The sequence below is a fragment of the Mastigoproctus giganteus genome, chromosome 8, assembly GCF_048544385.1.
Source record: "Mastigoproctus giganteus isolate SK-2022 chromosome 8, ASM4854438v1, whole genome shotgun sequence".
NCBI classification, from domain to species: domain Eukaryota; kingdom Metazoa; phylum Arthropoda; class Arachnida; order Uropygi; family Thelyphonidae; genus Mastigoproctus; species Mastigoproctus giganteus.
Genome location: NC_143582.1, coordinates 4,202,470 through 4,215,413, shown reverse-complemented (window position 1 = coordinate 4,215,413; position 12,944 = coordinate 4,202,470). Strand labels below are relative to the sequence as shown.

At 41.4% G+C, this 12,944-nt stretch overlaps 1 protein-coding gene across 1 annotated transcript in view; it reads left to right on the top strand.

The window, feature by feature from the left end:
* Positions 1-4,759, top strand: part of LOC150081210 (metabotropic glutamate receptor 5-like) — a 38,814-nt gene extending 34,055 nt beyond the window's left edge. The window contains exon 9 of the mRNA XM_090378884.1: positions 3,319-4,759. Within this exon, the coding sequence (XP_090235010.1) occupies positions 3,319-4,585 (1,267 nt within the window). The 3' untranslated portion in view covers positions 4,586-4,759. The remainder of the gene's footprint in view (positions 1-3,318) is intronic.
* The last annotated feature ends 8,185 nt before the right edge of the window (positions 4,760-12,944 follow it).

The window sequence follows — 12,944 nt, the reverse complement described above, 5'->3', positions numbered from 1 at the left end:
TAACAGAGGGAGCGTATGCTGATCAAGATCCCAAGATTGGTTAGACAGACGGATAGGTGGGAAATATGGTTTTGGAAACAAAGTTTATGGTCTAATATGATGCCCAGGAATTTATGTGAATTAACCATGGATAGGGAACTTTCATAGAGCCATACAACAGGAGATCTAGATGTAGGTAGAGTCCTTTTGAGATACAGAAGCTTTGTTTTTGCTTAGGATATGGAAAGTTTATTCGGGACAGTCCAAGAATGTAAATCGGTCATAATTTTGTTAGCAGATATAGCTAGTGGAGAACTTGAGTTCCCATAAATCTTGAAATATTAGGAACAGAGCGAAGCCACTGGCCCAGGACAAAATCCCAAACGAATGGGCCGAGAACAGAACTTTAAGGGCATCCTCGTGAAACAGAAAGGCAAGTTTTCTGAGTACTAGAAATAATTTGAATTGAGCGATGGCAGAAGTAACTACGGGTAAGATTGTACTTCTGTGACCAACGGTTAACAGGTGTAAGGTGAGAAACAAAGCGATCCTCCATATGGAGGGTCAGTTTGTTTTCTGGGGTTGGAGTCAAAAGCCCCTGATTTTAATGAGAGTTCAGTAAAAAGAGAGTCCAAGTGTAGAGAGAGAGAGAACATAGTATAGGGCTGTTTCAATAGAGATGTTTTCCAAATGATGCGGATTTATCTGTTCAGTTTAGCACGTTCAATTGAGCTACTAGGATGGAACAAAAGAGTTTGTTTATTCTTTTAATAAAAGTGCCTTTTAAGTTATCTAAACCAGGACAGCTTTCATGCAGTGCGACTTCTGGTTTTGTGAAAGCTGCGGTGGTGACCGAAGAGACATAAGAATAATTATTACTCCTGATCTAGTGATATTCAGGAAGAGCCCAGCTGAGATCATCCGTGGGTAAAAAGCATCTAAGATGAAGTTGACAGTTTAAGTCCAGGAGAGGGTTTTTTCAATTATTATTTTGTATTGACTGATAGATTTCTGGAATAAATTCTATCAGTCAATACAAAATGAATATTAATTCCACTGAACCGATGAATTGAGCCTCAGAGATTAAAAGTACTGGTGGAGGGGACGAACCAACGCTAGATAGTTCTTTTTCTGTGATTGATGGCCTTGACGTATTCTCTTAAGAGCGCAGTATTCATCCCGCAGTTGCTCCATATCCTCAGGAGGCCAGCTTCTCGGTGATGCTGAAAGTTGCAACGTGCTCGGAATACCCGACGACGTAAGATGGTGAGATTGTGAGTCCACCAAGGTGTTGTGTCTTTTTGGTGTGGCTTTAAATCTAGCTGCGCGAGAACTGGCAATGAATATAGCATCAGTAGCGCAAGTTGCGTAATCTTCATCAGATAATTTAGAAAGGTTATCAAGCTTAGAGTCAGAAAAAGAGGAATTAACGAGATTGTCAAATCGATCCCAAAGAATGCTGCGAAGAGAGAAGCGCCGAAGATCTTGAAAAGGAGCTGCGACAGTAGGAGATGAAGAATTAATAAGAAAAGTAATGGCTCTATATTCACTAGAGCAGAAATCGTACATTGCCAGACCGGATGTTACTGTAATGTCTGTATTACTTTCACCATTGGTTGAGGTGAGTGGCATATTTGGTTGATTGCAAACAACTAACTGATGTGAGGGGAGAAATTCTCCAATAAACCTGCCTTTTGCATCAATAAAGGCACTAAACCAAAGATTACACTTATCGTGGAAATCTGACATAATAATGATTCTCACCAGCCTTGAGTGTAAGAATATTCTGTTTTGGGAGTGCACTTATCAGATTTGGGGGCCTAGGAAGATAAGGCAGTAAAACACGTCGTCACAGGTGGAGGAGAGGCAGAAGGTGCCTGCGTTCCTTCAGTGTAGAATAAAGAACCAGGTGCAGCAGCTGAAATGGGGAGGGAATTCTTGTCCGCTGTAGCCAGTTTAGAGAGAAGGACCTGGTGTTCCACATAGAGTTTATTAAGAAGCAGTAGAAGTTGTTTTGGTAGCACTTAAATAAGTCAATATAAGTTCCATCATCAGGCGACGAGTTGAGTCCGGATCACAAGTATAGTTTTAAAGGTCAAAAGACCAGTTTCTGAAATAAGAGATCTTTTAAGAACAACAGTATTTTTCTTTATATAAAATTTTACCTGCTTATTTCTGATAAAAGAAACATGCTTTTCATCATGGACACGTCTTAAAATGTTTCATATGAATAAACAAATGCAAGGGTCGGGACTGAGAGCAATTCCGATAGCAACGTATTTCTTTCTTCACAGAAAATCATTTCGCTCACCGGAGTCAACCTTCTACTAAAACATAATCGCCTTTCATCTTAAAATCCCATTAGAGCAGGGAGTACAGCGCTCTCTAAAATACCACGACAAAACAACCTCCTTCTCTATCTCGCCTTCGCAGAGTAGAGATCCAGAACCATCCAATATACATCAACTGTAGAAGAAGATGAGTCAACACAAACAAACATCCCCTTGATACACTTTCGTCATATCGGTGAATCCATCCATGAAGAATCTGGTATAATGGTTAAAGGGGCCTACTCGATACGTGTATCTAATACAGCGCTCACTCGGTGTATATATTACATATAATTGGAATATTTCAACGGTGCCATTCCATCTTGTGTGCAAGAAAAAACAGCATTTTATTAAAAGCATTGTTCGCATAAATATTAAATACCTGAGTCCCTGATGTTATCCCCGAAGCACTAAAACATTCCTTCTTACTCATACTGTCACCATGGCAACCAAAAATTGCTCTTTTCCAATTCCGTTAAGTAGGAACGCAAATATTTTTCCATTTTATTAAAAACACGGTTCGGGACAGACGCATTCATCCCTGCCTGCATTCCCACAATTCCTTCCTGGATTTCTAATCCATCGATAATTTTCCAGCAATAATTGCAAGTTTATCCATGCAAAGATCTGTGTATAAAAGTTTAACAATCCCCGTGCGGAGTAATTGGTACACGAGTTCGCGTTTCACGATTCCTCTTTCAGATTTTTCAGAAGAAAGATTTTTCTAGGGCTGAGAGAAAATCAATAGAAAATCTTTCGATGTCGAGTCTGCTGATCCTTTGAAGGGTATTTTAAGATAAGGCAATGTCTTAGACCCCCCTGATGCAATATTAAACATTATATTTAATCCATAATAATATTTACCAATAATATTCGACAATTTTATGAAATTATTATCTTGAAAACTTCGATTATTATCCATCAATATTAAAAACAGCATTTCAGATAATTGCAGAGAATTTTTAATTTTTATGAAAATTTTAAATTCAATTTTCTTGATTGTTTCTAGGGATGTCACTTTCGACCACCAACACACGCAGAAGAAACAGCCCAGGAGCAGGAAGAATTTTTTGGATCGCTTTCGTCTGCACAAACACAGCAAGATGGCTGATAAGATGATCCAGAGGATCAAGGCCATAAGAGAAGCAGAGGCTCTGGATCGACAGACCAAAATGAGAAGATCCGATTCTCTGAACTTTCCGGTGCTGACAAAGGTGGAAGCCCAGAGAAGCGTTTCTGACGGTAATAGCAAAGAAGAACAGAACATAGTGGGAATCCTGAAGTCTGCTTATACGCGCAGTCCGACTGTAGCCGAAGGGATCTGTCCCACCTCGACCTTACGGAGGAGATTGAAGCACACCGTTTCTTGTCAGACTGGTGATGAACTGCTCGAGGCATTGGTATTCAGGCTCAGACGACAGGTGGTACGTTCGGAGACCATGATTTCAATGCTGACCCCAGAGGAGGAGGATATTAATTTTAGTACAACGCTGAGGAGGAACAGTGGAGTTTCTTATGTCCCGTCTGTGTCCGGAGACATGGACATCAAATGGAATTCCAGTATATCCAAGAGACAACCTGCCATAAAGTTGTGCGTCCACGATTGGCTCATGTCTGAGAATGAGGGTGGCGCTGTTCCTCTCCAGCCAATAAGCTATCGGTTAACTTCAGAAGGACGTGGTCGAAAACCAGAAATCAGGAAACCTTGTGAGCTGGCCTTGGTGTCTAGTTCGTACCATCTATCTTTAAACACGGATCGGCTTCCTCCATACGAAACAGGTGGTGAGAAACGATCGGCGAGGACTCCTGCTGACTCCGACACGAAGTTTCTCCACGAGAAAAGTTTTATTGTTGGTTCGGACTTAGTTTCGCCAACGGATTCTCAACACACCAAAGGTTCATCAAACTATAGAGACAGTGATAGCGTCTTGGATGCGCCCTCATCTGTTGTCGAAGAAAGTGCTAGTAGTGGGAGCGAAGACACGTCCAGTAGTGCTGTTTATAAGAACATTATCATTAGCTTAGGTACCCAACGTCATCCATCTCTAGCTCAAGATGATGGACGGATTCCAAGTCACACCAATCACAGTGCTTCCAGCTTGTACAACATTGGCACAGAAAATAGCGCAGAACACGGACTTGGTGTTCGCCTCAATTCATGTGGAGATATTGGACTTCATTGGTCTTCCGTGAATCCGTCAACAGCGGTTAGATGGCGTTACCAGGACTATAGGGACGTAGTGAGTCGTAGTTTTGAAGGCCAGATTAATGTGTGACGTGGGAGTTTTACTGTTGTTGAAGAATCCAAAGATTTAATTGTGGTCCGTCTTAAAATGCACAACTTCTGATGCAGAAGAAGAGATTGTAATTGGAAACTGTATCTCATTCTGTCCAGATGACATCTTTAGATGGTTGTCATGTTCTGTACATATTTTGTATATTTTCTTAACTGGAACCCATCTTTCCACTAACAATAATTGAACAAATATTCTGTTCTTTGGAGATGGTGCGATTTTATATAGAGAAAAATACGACTCAAATTTAATCAAAAACCAAAAAAATCAAATATCTTACAAGGGGCAGTGCCCCTTAATTAAAGGAAATAAAGCATCTGGACAGATTGAATATGTTTATCACTATTTTGATGTATACTGCCAGTGTGTAAAGTGATAGTAGCGCCATCTGTTGTCGAATTTTCTTTAAAAATTCCTCTCAGTCAGTCTCATTTCAAGTCATTTTGTAAATACCATCGAACAATTTTTATCGTACAAAGAACAGTTATTCGTACTATGCGTGAGGACTTCATCCCCCAACATACCATCTCAAGAAACCGTGCACAATGTTTTAAATGTTTGTTATTTATAAAAAAAAAGTTTGTATAGAAAAATATTTATGTGTAAATTTAAACGCTAAATGTTTGTTATTTATATAAAGTATGTTTATAAAAAAGTGTAATTTCAAACAGAAAAACTACGTACTGTGTGTTGCTTATTATTTCACTGAACACCATGCATTTAAATATACTAACCTCTCAAATTATGTGCAAAATAGCGTCCGCTCAGAAGGTCGGTCGCCATTGTCGCAATACACACAGGCACTCAATGAGACGATTGGGATACATGCCAGTGCCAGACGCTGTATGGCAAAGGGTTACTTATTTTTCACAACATAGTCAAGTTAATAAATCTAAGCAGAGTATTTCGTGATTTTTGTTTCCTTCCAGAAAATTTCGTTCTAAAAACAAAGTCTGTTTAACAGAGAATGCAAGACTTACATGAGATGTGGAAAATGGTATTACTGTACTAGGACAGGTAGCAGTGATCCTAGGGTAAAGTATCACATGGGTGCTTCTAAACTCAAGGCACTTGTGGGCAGCAAAGTTGAGAGAATCGCTGTCTTCCCCACACCGTGTGGAAAAGATCTGAGTTAATCCCCCCCCCCCCGATGAATGGAGGAAATTTTATAGACCTTTTTTCACAACACAGTTGAGTTAGTCGGTCTCAGGCGAGGTAGCATGGCTTTTTTCTCCCGAAAACTTGGGGTTTTTGTCTAGCAAACAGAAATTGCAAATAGAGATATGTGATAGGAATCTGAGTGTCATGGAAGCACAGGAGCTGAAGGACTTGTTTGGGAGATATGAGACAGAGCACCGTCTACACGGAGTGAGCGTTCAGAGAGAAAACCGGATACCCAATTTCAAAAAACACTCGGCAATCCAAAAGATGGAAGCTCCTTTAGAAGACCTTTATGCTAAACTCAATGAAAAGCTTAGAAGCGCAAGACAAGTGTCAAAGGCTTGAGGTTCAACAAACTTTTCCATAGAATTCGTCCGAAAATGAGTAAAATAAAATATTACCAGCGAATCGACACTCATGGAATCCATACTGATGCTCGTTGATCAGATGGAACGTTTCGATATAATTTAAGGGTTGGTGGTTGATGGATTTTTTCCATTGCTTTGGAAAGCGTAAAGGTAAGTGCAATGGGATGATAATTGGGTGTAGGTCTTCGGGACTCAACTCTTACGAGTAACCTCTATCTTCATGATCTTCAGCGCTATTCAATGAAAAGCTTTAAATAGGCTAAATTGTAACACTCGTTAGAATTGGACTTGAATTACGATATCTATGCCAGCTTGAATTATTTTTCCGGCCACGGAACATTTTTTTTTGTATATAACATTATTTACAGGTTTTTTTCTTCTAGGAGAAAACAATTGAAACACCCCCACCTTGGCGGTCGCCACTATTGACTGATGTACGAAATAAAACCGACCAAGTCGAAAAAAACCTTCAATGACACAGGCATTGGCCTTTGGATGCTCGCTGAATCGAGGAATGTCTTCAAGGAGAAACGTAACACTTACCATAAGGAAATAGCCTTACACAAACTTCGTTCTTGGGAAGCCTTGGTTTTGCAAGCGAGAAATTCGGACCGATAGGGTGTAATTTACAAGGTTGCCCGTGATAAGCTACTTTGTCCCGAGATTTACAACACGTAACAATGACGAAACCACTGACTGGACGTCGACTGTTCCTGCCCTCATTGATAACCTTTTTTAGGCGATAACCCCTTGTTGGACAGCGATGAACAGAATAAGATCAGACAGGACAACGTGTTATATTGGATCTTCTACCATAGAACTATTTTCTTTGACTGAGCTTAAAGATTCCATTTCCAAAATTAATATCAAGAAATGTCAAGGACAGAATTCATTAGAAAAAGCCACAATTAAAGGGTTTTTTAATTTTACCCAGATGTTCTTTTAGTTTTGTTTAACAGAAGAAGATTATTTTGTTTAATAGCTGAAGACATCTTTCCTACTTTTTGGGAAACTTCATTTACTAAAAATCTTACGTAACTTGGGAAAGTTCCACGTGGATCATAGGGCGTCAGGTCAATCTCCTTGCTTGACAACTTGGGAAAGTGAGCAATTTCTTGCACTTCGGTTAGTTGACACGTTTTTCTGCAAAACATTGTATTTATGTTCTGAGTTCCAATACAAGTTTTGGATGCTATTGTCCAGTGCCTGAAACGTGGGACATTCACAACAGATTGGAAAACTGCATTAGTCCTTCTAATATTCAAGAATCCGTCCAAACCATCAAAACGGCCAGAATCCAATAGGCCTATTGCTCTGTTGTCAGTCCTCAGCAAAGTGTTTGAGCAGCTCCTTCCAGAGATTATAAACCCACTACGAAACCGCAGAAGAAGCAGAAGAAGATGATGTTCTTCATCATCTTCTTCTGCTGATGTTCTTGAAACCAAATTGGCTCCAAACCGATTTGGTTTCAAGCCAGGAAAATCAACCGTCGATGCTTTGGAAAATATTATAGCCACAGCCACAAACTGCAACAATAAATACTTTTTGGCAATATCCGTGGACTTCGCCGGGGCATTCGACGCCTTATGGTGGCCGAGTGTCTTCGGTCGACTCAGATGAGCCCAGATCCCGGAGAACCAATATAACTGCTGCATTAGTAGCTATCTTTCAGATAGGAACATCATGGTGAAGACCTCCTACACTCACGTTTCAAGGTATATATACCGATGTTGCCTGCAGGGTTCCGTTCTAGGGCCACTACTCTGGAACTATATCCTGGATGACTACTTGAACATCGACCTTGGAGAAGTCCAATCACAAGTGGACGCGAATGACCTGATCTTGATGCTGGGGACAGACTCCAGGGCTCTCTTAGAGACCTATGCAAATCGTGCGCAGAGAGTGCTACAAGAATGGGCTACTCATAACCAACTGAACATCTCACATGCTAAGACCTGCTCTGTCTCACTGAGGGGCACGCTTGCACCAACCAGACCGCCGCAGATAAAGATCCATGGCACTACCACAAAACTAAAAGCCCAAATGAAATAGCTTGGAGTTGTCATCGACAAAAATCTATCTTTCCTACCGTATCTCGTCAACTTTCATGAGAAGATCACAAACTACACTGCCCTAGTAGCCAGGGTAACTTGGCGGGGCTGGGGCTTCAAAAAGCGCACCCTAACACCTTCTATAAAGCAGTTTTCATCCCTGCCATCACTTACGCCTTCGGGTTGTGGTTCGCAAAGAGGCAGACCGTTGTCAATCGCCGAAAGCTAGAAACCATCCAGCGCTCTATCCTGCTAACAATAACACGACCTTATTGCACAGTCTCAACCCATGCCCTGCAAGTGCTAGCAGGTGTACTACCTTTAGACCTAGAAATTGTTCGCACAGTCTGTTCTATTAACTCTCCAAAGGAAAATCAGACACAACATTAGACTTCACCTCTAATCCACTCAACAACAGGACTGCAGAAGAAAAGAGACTTATCACCCATTTAACATAGGCCTGGCAGACTAGGTGGACGGTGTTTACAAAGGCGGCCATAACCCGAAAATTTCTTCCAGCAGTCCAAACAGTTTATCCCAAATGCCCAACATGGTTTTCCCCGGGACTGCAAACCACGTTCCTTCTCACAGGGCACGGTTCCATTCGTGCAAAACTCACTTCCTTCCATATAACAGACAACCCTCTACGTAACTGGGGATCCCAGGAAACCTGGAATCACCTTATGTACCACTGCCCGCTTTACGAAGATCATCCTCATTTCACAGATTCATTACCTTCCGCAGTATCAAGAAAATCTTCTGAAACACGAGCAACACTACCGCGCTTTTTCCAAGTTTGCCCAAGACCTTTTTGCCAGGTAACGAACCTCAACCGTAAATCTCCTTCCGCGGTAATAGAGCCATACAACTCTTTCCTTGGTTCGTCCCAGGAGTGATAGAACCACCAGCACAGCTCAGATGCTGTCATTAGGCCTTCCTAGCCACGCTCCCTTGTGTGGTCCTTTGCTTCCACTCCCCAGGTGGGAGGGGGAGGTAACTCCTGTCTCCTCCCCCTCGCCTTCCTGTTTTCCCTCTGGTGGGGCATGGGCCTGCACCACTGATTTAGGGGACATCTTCTCTATAAACCCCTTATCTCTGTCTTTTCCCCAAGCCTTCAGTCTGCCCACCCCTCTCTCTAACTTATAATTACTAGTGTCCGAATCATCTCTAAATTGCTTGAGCCCTACACCCAAAAACTTAATAACATCAATTCTCATAACTAGTGCTCCTTTTGGCTGACCCATATCTATAACGGCTTTTTTTTAGGTCCTTGCCACTGAAATCTTAGGAAATTAGGTGGCAGGACCTGCCAGAGTAAATAACTATAATACTGGTGTACCTGGTCTGCATCCACGGGGCAGAGTGACCGCTAAATGACCAGAGGAACAACAGTACACGACACTACACAGTACAAAATCCATACACTTTTAAACCACTGGCATTGACAGTGTTCTGTTTCACACCCACAGGGGTTTCCCCCACGGAGATGGGGGAAACCCCTGGTGCCGTTTGACACTAAACATACTGTACACTCCGTACATCTAGTTAAACATTCATCTAATTCGTGTGCAGTTTATCAGCTAGCCAAATTCGTGGACTCTGAGAGTGCTTTTGAATTCTTTTGGTACTAAAGCGCCTTCAGGTCCCTTCGCTTGAGCAGCGTAATTCGTTCCTTTTTCAGCAATAAATCAGTAACTGTAATTGCTTAGCATCTGTCATACACTAAACTTATTTCGCTTGGTAGCCCCCAGGCTCTGTTCTTGGAATCCTATTTTGGAACTTCTGTTCTTGACTGATGATTAAGAACAGAACGCATGAGGCTACATTTCTGGCAACTGTCGAAGAGCCACAGAGGAACTCACACAGATTGTCTTAAGTGACCTCCGGTCGTGGGCTGCCATCAATAAATTAAAGATATCTTCATCAAAGACTAAGTTAATATATTTCAACACCACTTGAATTATAACCGTCCTCCCAAAGTAACCATCAATAGCAAACAAATACCATACGTTTCAAGTACTAAACACATTTGTGTTATTATTGATGACAGGCTGAACTACCAAAGCCATGTTAATCACTTTTTCAGTAAAATCAACAACTTCACCTCAATGGGCTAACTGGAGGCTCAATAGAAGAACTTTGATGTTACACTATACTTTTTTCTTGCCTATCATTTTTTATGCAGGGGGAGCATGGTATCACAGAGTAACCAAAGTCAAAATTAAAGGGAAACTTCTGTCTTTCCAGCGGAAAATGCTACTGGCCATCAACAGAATTTCTGGCACTGCATCAACTCACTCTTTTCAGGTAATAAATGGAATACTTCCACTATACTTCTACATTGCTTTTCGTGGTACGATATACAACCTCAAGATCTATTCTAAGCATAACCAGATCCGACCACTAACCTAATAAATAAAATGTCTGGACACAATTTATGTCCCTTTGGCAACATCGTTGGAACTCAAATGAAACAAGACAAACCACTAAAACTTATTTCGAATGTAACTTTTGCTACGGACGAGGCCACTAGAAAGTGATTCTTTCTCACCATCTATTGATCTCACTTTATTACAGGTCATGGATCACTTACCGCAACTTTTCTTCTCCTTGGACTGGCTCTAGATCCATTTTGTTACTGTGGATCCATCGAAACTTGGGAACATGTACTCTTTCTGTTAAAAATCTTTACTATTGGGGTGAGCTTTGTTAGTGCGGACTGGGTCCACTGATAACTCTAGAAGGTAATGTTACCTCCACTGAATATCCTTCTGTAATATCAGACCAACTTCATCCTGAAATTCTTCTTTATTTTATCGGATTGCGATGGATTGTTTTCAAAACCACAATGCAATTATTTACTTGCCAAAATTTCATCTGGAATAGTCGAGGAACATTCCCAGGATTTCCAAAGTCTACCTTGGCAGCCTAATTCTTCAGATCCTAATCCAGTGTATCTTTGAAGACTGACTTTTCAAAAACATTCATCAATTTGAATCATCATCAATATAAATCCTAAAACGAATATCTCAGGGATAGTCCATTAAAAATACAAGTCGGTAAGGTAAGCTCCTCAGTTTAATGGACCTGGATGTAATTGACTTTGGAAATAACAGACGGTGTCGTTGCTTCCAAGATCTACCTATCTAGAAGACCAAGTGATGTATCTCCTCAGTCTGATTGCATTTTCTTCATTATCATTTTCATTAGCCTGCCAAGCTAGCCAGACATATGTAGGGGGGGCAGCTATAGGAACTTCCACCACAGGTACCTGGAGTTCTTCAGGTACCAAACACTGAATGCACTAGAATGTACACTGCCACAATATCAAAAAGCAATTGCCCGCTTTCAGAAAAAAACACCCAGTACTGTTTATTCTTCAGAAGTTTAACTTCTTTGATCTGGGAAAAGTGCATCCAGCATTGCCAGGGGATTTCTCGTACATCTCAACAAATTTCCAGCAACTGTGTAGCAGTAGAGCGTCTGTGAGTTTCCATGGTACCCAGCTATTCAATCTTGAAACTGAGCAACCGGATTATTGAGTTTTATATGAGCTAGAGCTTTCAGCTATCAGAGTAACATTAATCGAAATCGATTATTCTACCCTTAATACTGTACTTTTTTTCTCCTTTGGCATCTTTGAAATGTGCAATGGATTATTCAAAGATGAGATAGACAGGAGACGTACACGAACCCTAAAAAGTAAAGGAGTAAGCGCAAAAAAAGTAAATAAATCAAAATGTTTTATTAGATTATGACAGAAAAGGCAAGTGGGATGTTCAATTTTATATTGTAGTTGTCCACAAAGACTGGACGAATTTCCGTCTTACATTATGTAAAAAAGTAAATTTAGTATTACACTGGTGTGCAAAATTTAAGGACCAGTCAGGTTTTCACCTGTAGCTTCTCATAGGAGTGGCTTGGATATGGGAAAAGCATACCAGAGGAACCTCGTGAGGTACAGAAATGATGAAGGAAACAACACCGGAAATAAAACGGTACACAGGGACTTTATTCAAAAATGGCAACATAGCACTGGCTGCCATGATACAGATGCATCACTGCCAAAGATGGAACAGAGGGAAGAGGTGGTTCTCAGTAGGAGATATGGCCACCCCCTCTAATGTCGATTCAGGCTTTGCACAGGCTGTACATACCGCAAGAACTTATCAACAACAATGTTGTTGATAAGTTCTTGCGGTAATATCGTCCATTCCTCTGTCAGCGCCATCTTCAGCAGGTGAACATTTTCTGGTGGGTGTGGACGTGCAGCTAGGCGTCTCCCCAGAGCGCCCCATATGATTTTGATGGGATTTAGATCGGTGGAACGGGCAGGCCAATCCATACGAACAATGTCCTCACTTTCCAAAATCATATCAACAGCTGCAGTGCGATGGGTGTGTCGTTATCATCCATAAACACGAACTCGGGGCCAATGGCACCTCGGAACAGACGCACATGGAGAAGGATTACCTCAGAACAGTAGCGTGCACCGGTTACAGTACCGCCTTCCAGTGTCTGGAGTTATGTTCCTCAATCCAAGATAACGCCTCCCCAGACTAGAACGCCTCGACTGCCATATCGATCCCTTTTATTGATGTTTGCGGGGTGATACCATGTTCCAACCTCTCGCCAGATCAGCTGACGTCCAGAATCGCTGCGGAGACTGAATCTACTCTCATCTGCAAAGAGTATCTTAAGTAAAGATTTTGTGGTGTAACCTTTAGAAACAGTGTTGGTCCTTAAGTTTTGCACACCAGT